At 50.8% G+C, this 21511-nt stretch overlaps 8 protein-coding genes across 8 annotated transcripts; 3 read left to right on the forward strand and 5 right to left on the reverse strand.

The window, feature by feature from the left end:
- Positions 1 to 950: 950 nt before the first annotated feature.
- Positions 951 to 3620, reverse strand: TRIVIDRAFT_188169 (uncharacterized protein; the record flags this gene model as incomplete). Its single annotated transcript, XM_014106016.1, has 6 exons — positions 951 to 1100; positions 1179 to 1345; positions 1496 to 2768; positions 2839 to 2870; positions 2960 to 3164; positions 3234 to 3620. 6 exons carry the CDS (start codon positions 3618 to 3620, stop codon positions 951 to 953), a joined length of 2214 nt encoding a protein of 737 aa, XP_013961491.1.
- Positions 3621 to 3815: 195 nt separating this feature from the next.
- On the reverse strand, positions 3816 to 4850 carry TRIVIDRAFT_73203 (uncharacterized protein; the record flags this gene model as incomplete). The annotated part of the gene is made up of 2 exons (XM_014106017.1): positions 3816 to 4615; positions 4679 to 4850. The coding sequence occupies 2 exons, from the start codon at positions 4712 to 4714 to the stop codon at positions 4052 to 4054; spliced, it is 600 nt and encodes a 199-aa protein (XP_013961492.1).
- A 261-nt stretch (positions 4851 to 5111) lies between these two features.
- On the forward strand, positions 5112 to 6392 carry TRIVIDRAFT_82171 (uncharacterized protein; the record flags this gene model as incomplete). The annotated part of the gene is made up of 3 exons (XM_014106018.1): positions 5112 to 5222; positions 5300 to 5520; positions 5582 to 6392. 3 exons carry the CDS (start codon positions 5119 to 5121, stop codon positions 6328 to 6330), a joined length of 1074 nt encoding a protein of 357 aa, XP_013961493.1.
- A 141-nt stretch (positions 6393 to 6533) lies between these two features.
- On the reverse strand, positions 6534 to 6930 carry TRIVIDRAFT_34126 (uncharacterized protein; the record flags this gene model as incomplete). The annotated part of the gene is made up of 2 exons (XM_014106019.1): positions 6534 to 6693; positions 6755 to 6930. The coding sequence occupies 2 exons, from the start codon at positions 6928 to 6930 to the stop codon at positions 6534 to 6536; spliced, it is 336 nt and encodes a 111-aa protein (XP_013961494.1).
- A 1148-nt stretch (positions 6931 to 8078) lies between these two features.
- TRIVIDRAFT_63053 (uncharacterized protein) lies at positions 8079 to 9281 on the forward strand (the record flags this gene model as incomplete). The annotated part of the gene is made up of 3 exons (XM_014106020.1): positions 8079 to 8128; positions 8206 to 8482; positions 8829 to 9281. 3 exons carry the CDS (start codon positions 8079 to 8081, stop codon positions 9279 to 9281), a joined length of 780 nt encoding a protein of 259 aa, XP_013961495.1.
- Positions 9282 to 9349: 68 nt separating this feature from the next.
- TRIVIDRAFT_215101 (uncharacterized protein) lies at positions 9350 to 10999 on the reverse strand (the record flags this gene model as incomplete). The annotated part of the gene is made up of 1 exon (XM_014106021.1): positions 9350 to 10999. One exon carries the CDS (start codon positions 10773 to 10775, stop codon positions 9759 to 9761), a length of 1017 nt encoding a protein of 338 aa, XP_013961496.1.
- A 2436-nt stretch (positions 11000 to 13435) lies between these two features.
- On the reverse strand, positions 13436 to 14483 carry TRIVIDRAFT_33584 (uncharacterized protein; the record flags this gene model as incomplete). The annotated part of the gene is made up of 5 exons (XM_014106022.1): positions 13436 to 13582; positions 13637 to 13730; positions 13793 to 14096; positions 14154 to 14291; positions 14345 to 14483. The coding sequence occupies 5 exons, from the start codon at positions 14481 to 14483 to the stop codon at positions 13436 to 13438; spliced, it is 822 nt and encodes a 273-aa protein (XP_013961497.1).
- A 2435-nt stretch (positions 14484 to 16918) lies between these two features.
- Positions 16919 to 17921, forward strand: TRIVIDRAFT_33448 (uncharacterized protein; the record flags this gene model as incomplete). The annotated part of the gene is made up of 3 exons (XM_014106023.1): positions 16919 to 17060; positions 17129 to 17465; positions 17540 to 17921. Coding segments are annotated over 3 exons (861 nt in total), but the record flags the coding sequence as incomplete, so codon positions are not given.
- Between the last annotated feature and the right edge of the window lie 3590 nt (positions 17922 to 21511).

Here is a 21511-nt window from a genome sequence, read left to right on the forward strand (position 1 = left end):
GGAATGCGACAAGGCACACAACCACGCCCGATCCATCGAGCTCAAGCGAGCGTCTCAAACGTGGAGGAGGCACTTGTACGCAGTACCTGTGCTTACACGATGAGGAAACGAGGGGTGTGTTGCCCGCGACTCGGCCTATATCATGCATTAGCTCGCGTGCCCTTCAAATTTCATTGCACTTCGGTCCCTATCGCGGTGAAATTATTGCCTGTACAGCAAAGTAGCAATACTCCGGACAGGATGGACAGCCGTTGTCACCCCGCGCCCTGTTGGCGTTTGCTCCCGGGAGCCTAACATGGCTCGTCTCTGGAGGACAAAGCCCCCTGCGACGAGCCGAAAGCCGGGGAGCTTGGAATGCTGTAGTACTCTTTGTTGCTCGCTACAAACGCTCGTTGCTTATCATCCAGTTACGCGGCTTTCAAACACAATTGTTTTTTTAAACCCTCAAACCGGCTCATCCAAGCCACTCCCATCCGTCAGACTTTCCCCTCTTGGTCGAATGGCACGGTGCTATCAACGGTTATTTGAAAAAAGCCCTCCAACTCTTATTGGCGTAGCATCCCAAGTGGCATTTCCCGGTTTGTACTATCATAATGGATGGCCAACCTGTGGGGAAATCGGCACATTCAACTGCATATTTGGCCGCATGAGTTGTATTCGCATCCTTCCTTCACGGTCCATATTGGTCAAACTACAATGCATAGTGAGGCGTAGTTGGGGAGGAATCTCGATGGAGAAGTTACGACGAGTGTTGTGCTGGTTCATTATCAGGGACATGTGACTCTGATTGGACTTGGCGTCGAGAGGGCGTCAAGTTAATTGTCGATTTATTACTCATTTCAGTCAACGCAACACCCCTGTTGGGAAAGAAATGTAACAAGCAGCGCGTTGGCCCATTGCAATGGCTAATGTATCATTATTCGTATTCTCTTATCTCTGCAATGCTCAACTCATTGGCCATTAGTTTCAGGGGCCATATTCCAAAGATCAGCATTCATCATGTCCACATCATCCAACGGCATTCTCTCCATCCACGACTGAGCCGTGCTAGATCCCGACCCATCCGTCACATTCTGGGCCAGGGAAGCATCTAGATGTCTCTGATTTCAATGGTTAGCTTTTTGTCGGACTGGACATGCTTCGTCCAAATGAGGGTTGCTTAAGGAGAGCAGGCTTACCCAATCTACATTATCCACAGATAACATCCAAGACATGTCGAACTGGTTAATGTTGTTGGCTATTGGCGCAGTGGCGTTGCTACGGCCAGGTATAGCTCCCGCATCAGCTGTAGTGGTGGCTACCTGGCCCTGGGAGAATGGCGTTGGTCCGGAGCTCGAGCCAGAATCTGCAGCTTTTTAGTAAACGAAAAAAGATTTGCTAGAGGCATACTGGAATGAAGACAGACCTTCGAAACCGCTGTTGGGATAGTCAGATGCATAGCCAACGGCATCGAGAGACACTACATTGCTGGATACTGATCGACTTGAGTCCCTACCGGACAGAGGGTATTGCGTGCTGGAGGAAGCAGGCGAGCTTCGTTCAACTGGATGCCCGAGTTTAGCAAGCATCACAGCCAGTGTATCGGCCGTCTTCCTTAGATCCGTCAACTTGTTGAATACTCGACAGCTAATATCATGTGATCGCCTGATCATGGCAATCAGCTGCTCCTTGGTCGGCGCCTCCCTTTGTCTGCCCGCCGTGCCGAAGCCGGTGCCATCTTCGGAATAGTTGTCGTTTTGGATGATGAGATATAGAATCATGGCGGCGAGCATGAAGTCGTGTACGGCAAGCGAGGTCATAAACCAACCCGAGCGGCCCAGGACACTTCCGGGCTGACACCCTACCCAAGAAGCATATTGAAAGTCCAGTAGCGTTGTAGCGGCATCCAGGCACTGATTCCGCGAGTAGTCGTGTTCAGGCTTTGGATCTGTCTCTGCCAGATAGCGGCGATGGAGAACACAGCGGCTCTTGTGATATAGAGAGGCAATTCCGTATCGTTGGATGATCTGGTGGGGCTCCTCGCCGACGCACTCTTCCAGCGGCTTCACATACATAAACGACGGGATGCTGCTCCAAGTCTCAGTCAACAGGTTATCCAGCTTCAGCACATCGCTGTAGCTCGGCGGCGTTAGTGAATGGGCCTGCTGGGCAACTTTCCCAAACACCCGAAGTAGCCTGGATTTGTGGATAGCGTAAGTCATAAACGTGTAAACATTCTCCGGCCGGGGCTGCGGCAGCTCCTTGCATTTTTCGTCAAAGTCGTCGTCTTCCAGGTTACGCGGCAGCTCTGTGTCTGTTTCGATTCCGCTGAGCATGCTTGGTAGACCCATGTGAAAAGAGACGAGGACGTCGATCTGGGCAGCCATGTTCCACTGTCTGCGCCTCATCTCGCCTTCGAAAGGGGAAATGTTGGCCAGGTGAGAAGGATCCCTATGGAATCCCATCTTGAGCATCAACCGCACACAGACGCCCGATAAGATGTAACAATTCATCTGTGCCGCTCGGTTGAGAATGAAGTCGGCTTCGACATAGAGTATAAACGCCGGGATCGTTTCAGACGTCGGCTGAGCGTATTTGCCCCATATCAGCGCCCATCCTGCACATGAGCGGTACTGCTTGATTCTGTCCTTGACTGATATCGGAGAGTCACTCTCAACCTCATCGGGGGCGGAAAAGTTATTGAAAAACACGCCCAGGGCGAGCACCATGAAAAGCAGGGCCACCCAATGCAGTGAGGCTTCGCTGGGGTTTTGCCAAAATTGTACATACTTGATGGCATCTTTGTTAGAATCGGAGTTATATTTTAAGCTGGGGCGGGGGGCTTCTCCATCAACTTACCGCTCTTGTGAATGTCGGACGGTGAACAATGTCTGTATCTCACGAGTCAGCTCCCTCCCCCTATAACACAAATATTCTCATACACTTGACAACTCGAGAGGTGTTGAAGGCGTGTACTGACGCTGAGATGGGCTTTTAGATGAAAAATATCGCGTAACTAGCCTGTCCGCTACATGTCTCTCGGGCAGCTGGGCAAGAAGCTCCTCACGGTTGGTCGGCGCTCCTCGAGAGTACAGAAGCATCTCCGGCCCTTCCAGCTCGTCGCCTGGCAATAAGTCGTCGTCCGAGTCACCGGGATCGTCAAAGTAGGCCTTGATGTCTTCAATCTGCACCGCCGGTTAGCTTCGGAATTTCCGCGTATATAACCATCGCTACCATCGCCTCTCATCACTTACATCTTCAAGCATCGCCAAACAATGAGTGGCGCCCACATACGTCGTCGCACGATCTCCGTGAACCACTTTTCCCTTCAACTGCGGCGCGGCGCTCTCACCCGCCGCCTGAGACAGAGGCTTGAGATTCCCCTCATCGTCCATCATGCCTCGCACCATTCCCTCGAGTCTCTTCAGCCGCGCCGCCATGCCCTTGGCCGCCGGCCTCTTCTTCTCCGGCTTTGGCGCATAGACGCACAAGTCCAGGCGGCCCTTCTTCGCGCACTGTCCGCACGGCTGCTCACGGTCACACTTGAGCTTCGAGTTCCGACATGGCGCGCACGAGAGGAGAACCCGCGTGCGCTTCTTTACAAGAGATGCTGAGCTCCCCGAGTTCAATCCCAAATCCATTTCGTAATCACGCTCGACGAGTTTAACCTGCGCGCTGGTCCTCAGCCTTGTGGTGGCCTTTTTGTAATTCAAATGGTGGCGATGATGTTATCCGCGCTGACAAGCCGAAAAGCTCTCCTCTGGAAGTTTGGCACGCCACAACAATTCCCTATATATGCTTAACCCAACTAGCTGCGCACTAGAGTTGCAACGGCTGACAGTTATGAAGTTTATTAACAGCGTCGTAGTCGCTTTAGAGTCTAGAATGTTCAACTACGGACTTTCTGACGACAAGGCTGATGCTCTGTAGTATTACCTAAGCGGAAGTGTAGTGGGATGGTTCGGACTTGCGCTAAACTCCAGTCGCGAGTTGTGCAATCGTTCAACGTAAAACCGAGAATAAAAGGTTGAAGAAACAAGTAAATAAATCAAGGCTTTAACCCATAATCCCGTCATGTAGGCAGCGCTCCCGGAAGCCTCTCTATTACATATTTGCCCCTCGCGACACTCATGATCGGAACACCAGGAATCTTTCGTAGTCTCTGCTTCAGAGCCTTGTCGTTGGTGCCCACGATATATATCCGATCCTTCGTCACCCGATCCACGATACAGTCGTCTGCATACGTGCCCTTGTGATCGCACTGTATCCGCTGCCACCTCTCGTCTCTGGCAATCTTCAATGCCAATCTGTATTTTGTTCCCAGTTTCTCGAGCTCGGCCATGACGCATGAGGTGATGATGGGGTTGCACTTTGCGTAGAGGCAGTCCATCATGGATTCCAGCAGCGACAGCTTCCTCTGGACGGTATGACTGAGGAAATTTGTATCGACGAGGACGCTATACGGCGGCTTGAGATTGTCATTGTGGGCAAAGTACATGCCGCTCGGCATCTGGGAAACTTCTTTGACGAGCTCGCCTCCAACCGTCCTCCTGGCCTCCTTCTCCTTCTGTTTGAGCTCTTCTTTCAGTCGGTTCTCCTTGAGTCGGGTATCTTTCAGGCCAATGACTCGTTTGACCTGGGTTCAAGAGTCAGTATTTGCCTGAAATTCAACGAATATCATTTGGGAAAGAGGACGAACCTGTCCGAACTTTCTCGTCTTCTTTGCGACACCCATGATTGCGTCGTTGAAATCGCCCGACTAGAAGGATGATTGGCCTCTGCGATTTCTGATTTTTTGGAAGGTTTGTAGAATTCAATCCAAATTCGAGGGAATTCGTGACAATATGGGGGGGAGAGAGCTTGGTTGTGGACTGTTTGACCCTCCGTAAAGACAGTCGTGTGATGATATGACGACCAGCGTCCAAAAAAAAAAGTTGGATAGATAAGATTGCGATTGCTTTCTGCGCTATGGTGGCGGTTGTGCACGGACCACTTTTAGTCCTCCAAATACCTTTGTACTGCTGTAGGCAGTTTGGTTTCCACTAAAGCAGTGCCAGAGCTGCTAACTTAGCGATCTCGACGCGTCCTCCAGATCGCGTAAAGTGCTTTATTTCACCATCCCAAAATCCTCACGCAAAAATGCCCGCCGCAAAGCCAGAAGAAAAGGGCGAGTCCTCCAATGCCACATCAAAGGCAGTGCTTGCAGCTTCCTCCAATGGATCGCCGAATTATGAGCTGCCATGGTATGTCGAAAATCTAGCCCCTCCAGGTGGGCAGTAGTGTCTTCCAAATCTGAAGTTATTAACGGTGTCGTTTCCAGGGTGGAAAAGTATCGCCCGGTGTTCTTGGACGATGTCGTCGGCAACACAGAGACTATTGAGCGGTTAAAGATTATAGCGAAGGAGGGAAACATGCCCCATGTCATTATATCGGGCATGCCCGGTATTGGAAAGACGACCAGTGTTCTCTGCCTCGCCCGCCAGTTACTGGGAGAATCATACAAAGAAGCCGTCCTGGAACTCAATGCCAGTGATGAACGAGGTATGACGGCCGTTTTGAATGCAGTACCGTCCAATTGGCCTCTGCTAACTTGTGTACGTAGGTATTGACGTCGTTCGTAACCGAATCAAGGGCTTTGCGCAGAAGAAAGTTACCTTGCCTGCTGGCAGACACAAGCTGGTTATTCTCGACGAAGCCGACAGCATGACCTCTGGTGCCCAGCAAGCTCTCCGGAGAACCATGGAGATTTACTCCAATACTACTAGATTTGCGTTTGCATGCAACCAGTCCAACAAGATTATCGAGCCGCTACAATCACGATGCGCAATCCTTCGATATGCCAAGTTGACGGATGAACAAGTCGTGAAGCGGCTGATGCAGATTATCGAGGCGGAAAAGGTCGAATACAGCGACGACGGCTTGGCCGCCTTGGTTTTCAGCGCAGAGGGAGATATGCGACAAGCCATCAACAACCTGCAGTCAACATGGGCTGGCTTCGGTTTCGTCTCTGGCGACAACGTCTTCAAGGTGGTCGATTCACCGCACCCGATCAAAGTGCAGGCCATGCTGAAGGCTTGCTACGAGGGGAACGTCGATTCAGCTCTGGACACCCTCCGGGAGCTGTGGGATAAGGGGTACTCCAGCCACGACATTATCAGCACAATGTTCAAGGTCACAAAGACGATGCCGACGCTTAGCGAGCATTCAAAGCTGGAATTCATCAAAGAGATTGGCTTCACACACATGAAGATTCTAGAAGGCGTTCAGACACTACTTCAGCTGTCTGGATGTGTCGCTCGTCTTTGCAAGCTCAATATGGACCCTAAGAGATTTAAACCACTGTCAAAATAGGATAGAAGATAATAGCATCATTAACGGAATACAGGTAGCGAATGTGCTTTTTTTTCTCTTCCTTCCCTGCTTCTTGGGCGTTGGAATCGGGGAGATGCTACCATACAATGTGAGGTATTTGGGTATCATCATATGATGCTATATACATGATCAAGCTTTTGATCTTGGCAAATCCGACGTGCTGAGGCCATCTCTCTCTCTCTTTATTTACCATTGTTCTGTGCAACTTCCTGCTCGTACCTATCCCACTTTGCCTTCTCTCTAAGCCACCTTCTCTGAGCTCTCACATGAGCTTCATACTGCCTCAAGCGTTGGTCTGCCCCGATCATGCCGCCGAGGACCATGGCCGACATTTGAACATAACTGTTGATTTGTGAGCTCGTGCGTTACCTAGCGGGTCAAGTTACCGATTTGGTATGCCTACACTTTGAACTGGACGGTGGTTTTGCGATAAACTGGTGACCAGAAGTAGGCGGCGCCCCCCAGGATTGCCGCTCCAACACCCCATTTGGCAGCTCCGATAAGTCCTCCCTTGCCGGCCTCCCATCCGGCATCTTGTGCCTCTTCGCTCTTCAGGGGATCGTGGGGGGAGACGACCATTTTTGGAGGTGAGATTGCAGTGTGGAACGAGGCAATTGAATGATGCGTTGAGGGTCAAAACTTAAGCTAAGGATGTTGTATGAAGAGGGGGGGCAGGACAGAATGGCAATCTTTAATATACCGGCAGCTACAGAGATGCAGATTCGCTTTGGGATGATGCCAAGTTCACATCGAAAACAGCTGCGTGAGATCTAGCAAAGCCGACCGCCCGAGAAATATTGTACGTCATTAATGTTAACGTAAAAAAAGGCTTCAGGGTAGCTGTTTTGTGAGCTTCCCCACATATCCATATTTCGTCGTACGAGAATTATAATCACAAAATTTTCAATGGATATGACAGATGGCAAGACTTTGGTTGGGTACGTATTACTCTCTTACATACTGTCGAGATGGAACATGTTTTGGTTCTGCTTGTTGTTTTGTATGTGTGCTAATAAACTCCAAAATGAAGACGTGCCACAGGTTAGAAAGCGCATTGAGGCTCTGGCCCAGTCCTCTCTCTACATGTGACAATAAGAGACGATTAAACTATCCGAAGTCTGCCACGCGGGGTACATTTTCCAACAATGGTTAGTATTATAATGATCTGATCTAGTAGGCAGAAGTGATATATGTCCAGGCAGGCAACTTAGAGCAGACGATGTAAATCAGCCTTACCATAGGCAATAACCATAGGCAATAACAGCACCCTGCACTTCAGAGCAAAGTTCTCCAGCACTCAATGCCATTTCACGCTCACGTGGGGAATCAACTATTACTAGACACCCAATTGAAAAATTTCCAGCACGCCCACTTGATACCGCGAACCGTCTCAATTTTTTTTCCATATTTTTTGCAGCTGTGGGGTACAAAGCTGCAGGTACGCAACCTTGTAAGCAGTATATGCATTTATGCGGTCCAGGTCAAGCTCTGATGACAAAAGCCCGAAGCGGAATCTTTTGGACACAATTTCTTTTTGTTCTACAGCAGCCAACAAAAGTTTGACGCGAGCAAACCCAGCAATGATTACGCTCCCGTTGTTGCCTGGTGCTGCCAAGTCTGTCCTTTGCTGTTCATAAGTTTCTCTAGCGCACTGGTGTTTTGCATATTCTTTCTTTTCACGTCCACACCTGAGGTTTTTCGCCCTTTGTCGAGCAAAGTTGCCCACAATGGCAGAGCTTTCTTTGGACGCATACTGGCGAGCGCCGCCCATTGCTAGGTAAGAATAGGACACCCTCCTCGATACACGCACCCGAGTGCAAATGCAAGAAGCACATGCTGACTCTGCTTGAACAGAACTGTTGCGACCATTACCTTTGGTCTGTCCTGCGCTGTACACATGGGAGTCCTTGCCGGGGATCTCTTCTACTATGACTTTCGTCTCCTACTGCGGATCCCTCCGCAAGTATGGCGTCTCGTAACATGCTTCTTGATCACATTCCCAAACCTGGGTATTCTATTTGACACTTTCCACATGTACATGTACATGAGTCAGCTGGAGAGAGGTCATCCGCGATTGTCTCGACGAGACGATTTCGTCTGGTACTTGATTTTCGTTAGCGGAACCATTCTGGTAGGTCTTTTAGCTCAATCTCTCATGTGCTTCCCATGTACCCTGATGAAAACCCCTCAAATATCTGCCCGGATAGTGCGATGCCTCTACTGCTATCACGGTTCCTGGAATTGAGGGAGATTACCCCTGCACTTCGAGTCGATCCACTCATTCGCATAAGGATCGGCTTGCGGTGTGGGCATGGTGGGATGTCGTAATGGATGGCTCGTGTGGTTACTATTCACTCGAGTGGTTTTATATGCTCCCTACATCTTTTTCCTCTTGATGACACTTGTGCCTGTTCCTTCTCCATCATCTTCACTTTGTATCATCCTGCTCGTGATTGAGGCTGACACCCCGGCTTCAGATACTCAGTCACCTGACAGGCTTCGGGTTTGGAATACTGACCCAGGCACTTCTCCTCGCCATGGCCTATACCGTAACTCAGGAGCAGCGAGGGCAGACAACGAACTACATGTTCATTAACATCCCGTCCCAGCTTGTGCCGTTCGCCATGATGGCGATCAACCTTTTCTTCCCCGGTGGTATTGGTATCGTATTGCTGCAGCTTCATGGACTGGCTGCGGCACACTTGTATCTGTTCCTGAGCAAGATCTGGCCAGAGGTTGGAGGCGGCCGAAACTGGATTGAGACTCCTGCCTTTATTAGTTCGCTGGTGAATGGGGTAGCACCAACGCCGCAGCGATCAGCTGCTGGAGTCAGAGCGCCTGATGTAGCATCTGCTCGAAGCAGTGGTGCGTCTCGCGGACCATTGCCAGACTCGTGGCGGACAAGAGGACCTGGGCACCGCCTAGGTTGATTCACATAGTAATAATACTTGTCGCCTTTTTATCTATTGAGAATACCAAGAGATGATGACCAAGTAATGATGATGCAAGTTGTTGCACCGTGCATAGAAATGTATTGCAACTACTGAAATGATGTGACGCAACGGCCAGCGCGGCTTCAGAATATAATAGTGAATACATGTTTTGGAATAGAGTATTTTATAGATTTCAACCATAACGCCTTGATAGATATCCCAGGGTATAAAAGATCGACGGCCATTTCCATATGGCTGAATACCTCGCGCAAACCCAACGCCGCTTAACAGATAAAGCCACCACACCAAACCCCGTAGCATCTTGAATAGCCATCCAAGAGTCTTACATCGCTGGGCCTCCCGTATATACGACAAAAAAGACAACAAAGGAAAAGAGAGGTTGTAAACGAGTGTGTGTGTGAGAGGTATATGTGTGAACAAAAGAAAATGTGGGATCTTCCCGTCCTCTCCTTTTCACATTCCGTACAAGACGCTCTTCCCACTAGCCAGAGGAACTTCTGTGTAGGCAGAGTACTTGTCGCTGGCTCTGGGAGTGGGTGGGCGATTGCGGTCGACAATGACGATTCCGGCGCCAAGTGGCCTGTCGATGAATCTCGGGTCGTTCAGGAGAGGAGGCGTGATGTGCAGCTGGCGGTCCGCAGAAGTTCTGACCATTGCCATGGGCTGCAGGATGAGACTTGGGGGAGCGTTTCTCTTGGGTATGTGGATTTTGGGTAGAGAGAGGGAGGAGAGTCTAGAGCTCCAGCGAGATGAAGATCTCAAGGTCGGCGAGGAGGTGGGCTCCGATGGAGATGGTAGTGCAGGCTGTCCTGAAGTAGGAGGTGACTGCAGAGCGGATTGCCGCGAGGCATCTTCCACGACCGACTTGTACGCTTGGATGATGAATGAGTCGGGCGTGCTTGGCCTGAGTTTGTGTGTTGGTCGGGGAGGTGATAGGGAGCGGGTAGAGCCAGCCCTGCTATCTTTCTTTGATACGGTGTTGGGATCGTAGGCGTGGTGAGCAGGCATGGCATTGTCAGGGCCATGAATGACAGATCTTGGATCGTGTGTGAGCTGGATGTGGCCATGGCGAGCAGCCTCTTCCATACGATTATAGTATTGGCCGTTGGTCTCGGAGGCGCCATCAGTCATGTGTGCAGCGCCCTGAAAGTCGGAAAGGTGATGAGGCTGGTTGCCGACATAGCCCCAAGGCTCAACCAAAGTTTTGGGAGAGACATATTCTTCCCTGTAATAGTAGCGTTGCTCGATATAAGGGGAGGGTCTCTGGCGAGCAAAGTAGATGATGAAGAGGACGGTGGCGAGTGCAAAGATGGAGATGACGCCGACGATGATGCCGATGGTGGCGGCTAGAGGAAGGCTTTGCGAAGAAGAGGAGTCTTGGCTGTCTCTTGGGGTGATTTCGAGAGCTTGGGTACACGTAGTCTGGGAGATGGCCAGAACCAACAAGGGCAGATGTATTGAGGAGATCATGTTGGGCTCTCTGTCATATATGACTGGAATAAGAGGGATGGATGGGCAAAGATTATATAAAAGTATAACAAGATGTCAAGTACTAGTGGTCTATCACCAAGACTGCCTCCTCAGTATAGAGTTGAATCAAATCCGCTGCAAGTATCACTCATCCCCTTTCGAGATGATGATACCAACAACAAGATTGATGTAGTTGAACTCATCAACCCTATCAAGACAGGCGACAGAGGGAGACACCAGCTAGCGAGAAGCATAGATCCAAGATGCGGCCGATGGGGAGGCCCGGCAATAGTTATACGGCGATGGAAGCCTGAATTGCACGCATCCTCGGACATGGACACACACAAACTCGCCCGCATCCGTATTAGGGCATCCTGTCAACGGCGTGTTGGTTCTAGCATGCTATGTACAGATTGCATGCATATCCCGATGGATCCCTGCTGGGATGCAACGCTGATGGTGGTGACAGCCACACGCATCTGATCAGGCATTCCGACACCGAGGCACATAACGTAAAGGCAACCGCATATCAGAAAGAGGCCCGCCAAGCAAAAAGAGGAGGGGGTTGTAAGCATGGGAGAGGGAAAAAAAATCTGGGCTTGGCTGAATTATTCTTCATCTAGCCATCCCGGCGATGCTATTCGTCAACGATCCGACCTGAAAGAGCATCTTAGCCTGTGGCAACCTTTTCGATCCTTCGACTGCCCGGCAAACTTTTCCCATCCAAGCGGAAGCCTGGGACTTCTCTGGTAGGACTTTTTGGTGCGGGTGGGAACGAAACGAAACGCAACGACGGCACGAAATGACCCTAAGCCCTGTCCCGTATAGTCGAGATAGAGTACTCGTACGTGAAGGGGGCGTCTGATCGCGGGTCGGCCGAGTTGAGGCTCTCTCTTACAGAGGACAATAGAAAGCTGCGGAACATGGCGTCTGTAGAATACATGCACAAGTAGACGCCACAGACGGTGATCCAATCAGCAGCGGCATAGACGCGCGGGCAAGAGGCGCAAGAGCGCAAGGCCGTGCCGCGGAGGAGCCGTTTCGATGCGGACGAGGGCCGGGATTGGCCAGGCGGATGGCGAGGCCATTCAGACGCCCTCTGGCGACCCGCGAAGATGCAACCCTACCTGTGCGACGATGGGTTAAATGAGCAGTTAATACTCGCCATGCACTGGTATGAAGATCCCCTGCAACATGAGCCCACTCTCTCGTTCTTCTTCACTAAGAATCCGATATTGCTTCATTGCAACCGTTGTCCACCTTCCTTTCTCTCTCACTCCTCCCCTGTCTGTATGCCGTTTGCCACTGACGCTCGACTAGGATCATTGACAGACGCGCAGCTGCGGATATTCGACGACGAAAGTCTCCATGCTGCGGAAGACCTTGTGATTGGCTCCTGTTGAACGGCCTAGATTCCGCGCATCCTCCACTTCGACACGGGACGATGAACAACCCTGTAGATTCACCAAGAGAGGATTAAACCCAAAGCTTGAAAATGAATAGAGCCAACAATGGAGGAGAAAGAAGAGTAGTACAATAATCTTACCTTTGCTATTGGCCCCCCTCCGACAAACTGCCTGCTTGGCTTCATCGGCTAGAGGTGAGCGGTTTTCCTGATAGCCGACCTGGCCGGGGTTTACTCTGACATGCATAACATGGGCTCTTGTTGACGAACCCTCTTGCTTTCGTCGCTTGGCACCGTCGCGCTAGGAAGCTTCCGATAGCCGCGACGGCGCCTGTGTGATGGCCTTTGCAACTCTTGCATGAGCCTGTTTCCGGTAGATGGAGTGTCGCAGTGGCAGATTGCAGGCATGTAGAAACGGATGCTACTTTATGTTTGATTACGGCTACACGGAACGAGCACGTGGATGAGAGATACATTTTGCGTGAATATCGTATAGCCAATGAACTACCTTGACAATGTAGAAACAATCTCTGGCTTTGCCCACCTGATCGGATGTTCATCTCAAAGAGAGAAGGACGTACTCCGTAGCGATTCATTAATTTGGCTAATTCCCTTAGCATCGAGCTGTAGAGAGAGATAGAGAGAGAGACTCGGAATCCCATTGCCAAGTTCTCGAGATATACCCGATTCAAACAGTTGGAAGAAAAGAAAAGGCGTCATTTACGATGCCACCAAATCTTCGTCGAGAATGATGCACAACTTGGACCGACCAGTAGCTGTCAATGCCCACTTACTCTATACGATCACTACGTGTAGCCGCTTTTCACAGTTCACATACAGAATTAAGCCTTTTCCTTCTCGCTGCCCAAGAACGATGCGAAGGGTCAGCCAGGCGCAAAGACTGCAATCTCTATATATACTATTCTTCATTACCCAAAGGTCCGCTGTAGGGTATCCATGAAATAATCTAGCATGCAGCGAGCCAGCTCAAGATTCAACACCAAAATAAAACAAGATTCATGAGACAAGCTTCTATAATTATTCCCCCTTAACTAGACCAGAGTGAGTGCTGTGTCAACGCCATAAAAGTGATACAAGGGGGTGAACATACTCTATTAAACCGTGGCGAGCTTTGTGAGCTCTTGGGTAGCTGAACTTGCCGTGTATCATGTGTGATAGCGGGGGATGCTATCAGGTGTATCCATTATGCAACGCTGTAAAGGTAAATGCAACGGTCTATGTCTTGATTCATTTCTTAGTTCCCATTGGTAATCTCGGCGGGTTTACCGTTAGTCGTGGGCTTTCTCTGGTATAGGTGATGCAATTTGATGTATTTGTAGACGGAATCCGGAATGTCTTCCACCCTCTCTCCGTTTTGTATTTGGGCACGGACGCGTGTTGACTAATACGCCTGGTTAGCATCAACGGCGGCGGGAAAAGCACTAGGCTTTCTTACAGAGACTTCGTTGATAATCGTCGGAACGACCCAGATCTTGGCGTTGTACTTCTCGAGGGGCTCTATGGCATCTTGAATTCTGCATTGGGCGGGCCTGAGATGATAATAAATAGGTTAGCTTTGCTCGAATGACCAGTAACTGCAGTACAGCGCTACCTTTCAACAACGAAAGCTCCATAATGGCCCAGCAATACATCAATATCAGCGGGATCCCAAATCTTGGGATCTGCCATTGTAGCAGCCAGGTCGGCGCCGATGAGCAGCATAACTCGCGCCGCTGTAAAATTTCCGTCCAGGGTCTCAATGCCGCCGAGCACGTTGTTTATCTCGTGATCGAAATGACGGAGCACGTCAACCGTCGGGCTGTACAGAGGCTTGCCTGATTCATCAACGCGGACCGTCTCCCAAGGGTCGATTGTAATAGTAGTCTTCGTATCCGTATCGACAGCTAGGCTGCACACTATGGAGAGCAGTCAGCAGAGAGCTCGCCTCTCCTGGTCGAGCAGATTCAACCTACTTTGGATGCGGTGGTGCGCCGGCGCTAATGATGCCTTTTGATAGGCATCCGAGCAGGGCGACATGTAATTTCCAACGATTTCGAAGCCGGGGTCGCTCTGCTTTACATACTTCTCCGCCAGCTCAAACATTTGCAGGTCTATATACTCGTTAGGGTGCCATTGAGGCTATTCACGTGCCTCGACTACTTACGCAGAGTCGTCACTGGGGAGAAGCTGCCGCAGGCAATTAGAACAAGAGGAACCTTGTCTGGTCGTGTCAGGCGACGCTTCAGATTCTGATATGGAAACGCATATCCGGGAGGCGATGCTATCGACTGGGGAGGAGGCATCGGCGTGCCATTCTGGTGCGGGAGAGTCCCGAAGCTCGACGCCGAAGCCACCATGATATGGGATCTGGGGTATGCGATAAGGGCCGATTCGGAGCGCAAAGGGCGTCGCAAAGGGCGTCGCGAAGGAAGGCGAGGAGCTTGAGTCGGGTTCGGAAGGTCGCGATGTCGAATTTCGGTGGTCGCGTGTGCAGCGACAAGAAGAGGGAAGAGACTATCCGGTGTAAGAGGTTGCGACGGTAATGGCGATGGACGACTATTTAGGTGAAGTGGGTATTCAAGGTGCCGTAAAGACGTAACGCCGAAAAGAGGGATTTACCTCGCCAATAATAGCCTACTGATGCGCTATTCCGAGAGAAGCCCCGACCGAGAGCCTGTCGCAGTTGTTCTAGGCTGCTAGCCTCTGCTATAACAGGCTGTTTCTGTATTATGGTTCAAGGTTCTTTTTTCTTTTAGTAATCTGGCTCTTTGTTTCTCCTGTGGCTGTGGCTGTTTTAGCAGTTTTTGGCTGGATCTAGTTCACTGCCAGACTTGCCGATTCGATATTGACAGCTGCTCAAAGTGTTTGGAATCTAGAGAGTTGGAGAATCAAGTGTCCGCGTCCATGCGAGAAGCGGCATTGAATGTTCTGACGCGCTGCCTAAGAGTGACGTCAATGTCGCCCAGCCAGCGTCTCACATGCATCCTGCAACTCGCAATCTTGTTTGCGCAACCTTGCCAAGATGCAATCGGTGGGAAAACGGGGCGATGGCAAGATTTCGGTAATGGAGTTGTACATGCATTGCATACCTCTACCTGCGCTCCTACGCCCGTAGTAATAAAAAGGCTGTGGTAATCTCCAATCTTGGTCTAGAGTCTTTGCGGGCGTTGGGAAGATGGTCATCAAGGCTGTTATCACATCACATGTCCATCATCATAATGGCTGCATGTATATCTTGACGCCTGTATTGATGATAATAGTCCAAGGATACCTATCTACTCACTTGTCATCTAGGAGTGAAGCTGCCGCCGATAGATTACAGGGTAATAGTCAATAATACATCTATGCATCTCTCTTGGAAAAGTCAACCCAGTTTTCCCACGGTATGTCAACAGGTTGACAGGTCGGGGGAAATTGGGACCCGACCCTTCGGATTGGACGATTACTCATCTTATGACCTCGGTATTCTTCTTTCTACTCCATCATTGAAATTCTACTAGGTAGCCAAATGGCTGCTTCTCTTATTCAGCCAGCCAGCCATAGCCTATGTCTAACGTCGTGTGGGTTTCCCACATGTACTAAGCCGTTGTGGGAGGATACAAGGCATATCTGCCGGGATGCAGCACGTGCGGAGTCTTCCGCTGCTACCTACCTATGCATCACACTATTCCTCCGAATACTCCGTATCTACAGGTACTTGACAGGATTCCACATTTTGCAATTACCTACTCCGTACTCGTGCACCTATAAGCCCCCCCAAGGCTCTGTGCACAGGGACCACTGTACAAATGCATGCCTACTGTAGGTAGGTAAGAAAAGGGGTGGCTGAGTTGGAAGCTTTTGTAGGACAGTATTGTGTATTGTATACTTGGGCATGGACAAAAGACATCCAAATCAACAGCCCCTGCTCATGCAGCAGAAAGGCGGCAAACCGAGCGACGCCGTTGGTGGACGCGCCGTTGGAATCACCCTGCATCCAATCAGATCTTTTGCGCAGATGCTGGCAGACCCCTTGCAGCACATCTGAAACGGAACCCAACGACAAGCAGTTGGTCTTGGGAGACAAAGAAGAAGCCGTGATATACCTGTTTGCGAGGTACTCTGTTGCAAGAAAGCTGTATTGGCATCTTGGAAGCAACACCGAAAGCTGCTCTTTGACATGTAAAGCGAATACATATGTACCTAGCAGGTAGGTACCACGAAATCAGCGAGATGCTGCACAAGTACTACGAAGTACATACATGCTTTAGAGGCACTGTACTCCGTAGGTTAACTTGAAGATACCATGTGGCTGTGAGCAGTCAGCAGATTCCCCCCTTTTCCCAGCATCAACCGATTCTCTTTCAGCAGTGCGCCGTTCAACTTGATACTATGCGTGGTGCATTGTCCCTTGTCATATGGAGTAGCGCTGAGAACTCAAAACCGTTCCATGTACCGGCTACCCCACCCTCCCCCCTCTACTCATACAGTGTAGAGAAAACCCCGTTCCAGATGCTTGGAGGAGCTCTTGTCCTACGCCCAAAACAGTCGATTTGCTGCTGTTGGGTCTAGCATTTCTGCGTGACGGCTTTATAATACAACCGCCTCCTTTGTGGTCGCGAGCCCGAGGCCTATAACAAACAAAGCGACGCGGAAAGTCGGGCTCAGCCCGTGACGCTGGGCTCTGGACTGTGTAGGTCGCTGAAGGGGCAGACGAGCTGGGAGAGAGGCCATCTGTGGAAAGTGAAGAGAGGAAAAGATGCGGATCGCGTGCCTTCAGTTTGCGCCGCATGTCGCAGATGTGGAAAACAACCTCAACAAGGCGGACGAGGTCCTCAACCAGGCGGACTCCGACGACCTGGACCTAGATGTCTTGGTGCTTCCAGAACTGGCCTTCACCGGTGAGGCTACATATCCTGCTTGGCATATGCCCCATGGCTTCTTCTAACGTGCTGCGTGCTCGCTTCAGGCTACAACTTCAAGTCTCTGGCCCACATATCTCCCTATCTCGAGGAATCTAGCACGGGAATCAGCTCGCTGTGGGCTCGAAATACAGCCCTCAAGCATGACTGCACCGTCGTCGTGGGGTACCCCGAAAAGGTAGATCCGACGCTGAATTGGCCTACGGACCCCCAGTATTACAACTCGGCGATTGCAGTCAACGGAGACGGCGAGACAGTGGCCAACTACCGCAAAACTCATCTGTATTACACCGACGAGACGTGGGCCTTGGAGGGTTCCCATTTCTTTGGAGGACGGCTTCCCGGCTTAGGCCATACCGCCATGGGGATATGCATGGATCTGAAGTGAGTAATGGAAGGGCGGCTACTCTCCATATCCTCGTTTCTACCAAAGCTAACACGGCAATCCTTACTTTGAGCCCTTACAAATTTGAAGCTCCGTGGAACAAGTTCGAATTTGGGCAACATGTCTTGGACAGCGGTGCTCGACTCGTCATAGTTTCTATGGCTTGGCTTACCAATGAGAATCCTCAAGAGTTTACCAGCACTCCTCTAGAACCGGATACCACGACTTTATTGTACTGGGTGTCTCGCCTTGAGCCACTGATTCGGGTAGAATCGAATCAAGAAGTCATTGTCATCTTTGCGAACCGCTGCGGCACCGAGGACGAAGCAACTTATGCCGGTACCAGTGCTGTCGTTGGCATACAGTCTGGCGAAATTTGGGTGTACGGTATAATGGGTCGTGGGGAAACGGGTCTTCTCGTCGTTGATACCGAGTCTGAGCCGTATGCCAGACTGTCTTACCAGCCGCTTCAGCCCAGCTTCCGATCCGATAACGATGTATCGCCAGACATGGAAGAAAGTTTTGGCAATAGCCCGAATCCGCAGGATGACTCTAAACACCAGGCTCGCCAAAGCTCTGGGAAGTCTTCCAAGGCGCCCCTTGACCCTTCAACTAATCAACAAGAAGACGATTTACATATGTGGCTCATGAATAACTCGATTACTCCTGATGGGCGGCAGAATCACCAATCTTCGGAGTATAGTAAGGAACATGCTACCAACAGACCAAACAAGCCCCAGGCCGAGAAAGCACCGAGTCCAAAATTAGATATCAGTTCTTTACAGCTTGATATCCCGCCTGAACAATACATGCTTAGGCGATACCTCGAGGCAGAGTCTCCGACATCTCATTTGGAAGCGTTCAAATCTCCAAATCAGTCTATGACAGCACATCCAGAGGACCTCCGGGGCTCGCGAAAAGACCGGGATGACTATGTAGCTTTCTTCCCTGATATGATGGAAGACGAGAAGCGGTTTAGTCTGAGATCTGACGTATCCGTCTGGAACAACGAGCCTGGTCGAGTTCGTCAAATATCTGTCTCGATGATTGACGCCCCTGAACTATCGCATCTAACAACCCAAGAACGGCCCAGGACTGTTGAAGCAGGAAATAGCGCCAGGTTCCAGGAGAGAAACAGACATAGACACAGGGCACATAGCCAGCGGCAATCCTCTGATTGGAATAGTCGACGTGGTAGTGACTATGGCATGCCGATGTCGCGACAGTCGTCTTATAACCAACTTCGAAGCAAGTACAGCTATAGTCAAATCGATGAAATGGCGAGAAGTTATTCCAGCAGCGCTGTTTTACCAGTCCATCTTTTGCAGTCTCACACTGCATCGCAAGTAGCTTCGGAGGAAACTGGGAGGGGTAGGCGGCGTTCTTCGCACAAACAACAGAAAGAGGGACGACGCGAATCTCGTGGAACACACATGTCCCAGAGAGAACCAGTCGATCTCTCACAATTCACCCTCATTGAAGAGTATCCTTCTGCTACATGTCCCGTGCATGGGAGCCGCCCCCCATCTGGGACCCGGCGTCAGAGCAATTCGAGGGCCAGAGGAAGATCGGGGAACCGTTCGCAACCTTTGCTGGAGGCAGAACCGGCTAGGAAACAATCTACCAGACGCGGAACGTCGCAGACCGAGAGCCAGAGGGACGGCCATGGTCTATCACACCGACGTACACACTCGTCACAGCCTAAACAAATCCACTCCAGCAATGAGACGGGACGAGACGAGAATAGAAGGTCCGAGGAATCTACCACAAATACTAATTCCGGTCCCAAGACTCCAACTGCTATGCAACTAATCCCGGATCTGGAGCTACCTGATGGCCTTGAGAAGACATTTTCTTTGCTTAAATGTGTGGAAAAAGCCCCGGCGCATATTGTGAGGCGACGTGTGAGCTCAATCTGGTAGCTTACTTTGGTATCGCTTGGTTTTGATTTGCTTGATTTAGCGAGGATATTTGCACCATAGACGAAGCTTTTCGTAATACTACATGAGATACGGAGCGACGTGAATTCAAGTCCGGAACCGAAAGTTATTTATGCGAGTGACAGAATAATACCCAGATCAAAGATGTGCTGATACTAGTGAATTGCATCAAACTCAGTGCATCTGATATTGTATGAGATAAGCAGGGCCTCACGATTATTACGCAAATGCTGTCCCTTGCAGCTTAGACGTGCATAAGCGAAAGGGAGGGGCTCTCATGTATGGCCACTGACTGGTGCTCATATGCAGCTTTAGTACATGTCCCTTGGCTACCGACGTTAGTACATGCAAATATTGATGCAACAGGCAATAGTCTTTGACATCGTCGAGTGATGATATTCACAGTCGGCGCTTTGATGCGAGATTTATCGGCGCGGCTAGCAGAATCTCGACAAAAGGGATGGATTCTTCAACATTTGCCCCTAAATGGCTTCACCCAACATCGATAAAGCGTGATCAAGTGTGATGGGCTGCGGATGCCAATGGCGCTTGGGGGCGGGTAAATGTGCTCTCGTACGAGTACTCGTACTGCGAGATGCGAGGGATATCACAGAGCACAGGGATATTTGCATTTCCAATCCCCACGCGGACAAGCTGTCATACGGTGCATACGGAATACATGCTCTTGTACACTTCACGGATTGTCCCGTACCGGTAGTTGTACATGGTTTTGTGTTTCCCATCTGGTGATGATGCCGAGGAAATACGAAGCGCCGGTTGATGGCAAAGCAACAGTACTTTTGCGCTCAAATGCATGTTGGTCCAAGGCTGATGCGGACAGGCGGAGAATCTTGGCCCCCCGCAGATGGAATCGCAGGATGAGGATGAGGATGGAGTCGGTGGGCAAGCGGGACGGTAGCTTGACAGTTGCGGTATATCGAAGGTGTGGAATCTTTGCCTTTTGTTCCAACTTACATCTACTGGATTTACTCGCATTATTTCATCAAAAATCTACAGCAGGCTTGAAACTACAGGCTAGACAACAGCGGTCTCTTTCACGGCCTCGCTTATTTTCCTTGATCGTTACCAAAGGGAGGGTAGCAGTGAGGCTTCCTCCTGTAGCATGGCCAGAAAGAGCTCGACATGAACGCATGCGGCCTGTGATGACGTGAGGATCCCGCCCGATTCGGCGTTATCGTGCTAGTACATGTATTTGACAAGATGGGATGCAGAATACAGACACGGCAGGATTGGACTTTGGATTGATTAGTACGAGTATGTACAGGAATTGGGCTTTCTCACGCGGCGGCGGCGGGGAAAAGAGACAATTTCTTTGTTCAACCCGCTCCAAATTGGACAATTTGACATCAGGCCTGTCAGCGGCCATCCAGAGCGTCGAATTAAGCGCCCAGGACGCAGCAAGCCGCCAATCGGAGGCCGGCGACGGCCAGTGGCTGGTGATGGCGATGTGAATGTGAGCAGGGATCCCTGCAGAGGCTTGACGCCACCCAGGGGATCGCGGGTCGTCTCCCGCCTTTTAGTGGCCACAGGAGCCCTTGTCTGCGCTGCTTAGCATCCTGCCGGTGTGAGGTGACTCGAGATGCTACCGTACTTGTACAGTAGCTGCGGATGGTGCGAGGCCCCAAACAGAGGCTAGCCGTGCTGGTTCACCATGGACACGACGGATGAGATGAGCGGCGACATGGCGGGCGAACCGCACGTCCACTCTGGGTGGAGAATGTGATGCACGAGGGCCAAGAGAAAGCTCTGCGGCATGCCAAAGGCCTGAGATGCGACTCTGCATCTTCATCACATCTCGCAGCCAACAGCCTCCAGCCGGGCCCCCCTTGGCTTCACCAGCGAGCGTGTTTTTGACGCTACAGCACAGGCATTATAACAACCTCGACCGGCCCTCTCCGCGCTTCTCCCGCCTGGCCAAGGACCGTCTCTCGTTCGTGAGCAGCTTCAATCAGGATTGCCGTTTCCAGGCGTGGCATGTAGCACAGGCTGGTACTGTGTTCTCCGAAGCTCCTTCGCCCCAATCCTCCCTACGTTCGCTATCACAGACACAAAGACAAAGGCCACCCTCCCACACAGAGCAAGCA

The sequence above is a fragment of the Trichoderma virens genome (assembly GCF_000170995.1).
Source record: "Trichoderma virens Gv29-8 chromosome Unknown TRIVIscaffold_1, whole genome shotgun sequence".
Classification (NCBI taxonomy): domain Eukaryota; kingdom Fungi; phylum Ascomycota; class Sordariomycetes; order Hypocreales; family Hypocreaceae; genus Trichoderma; species Trichoderma virens.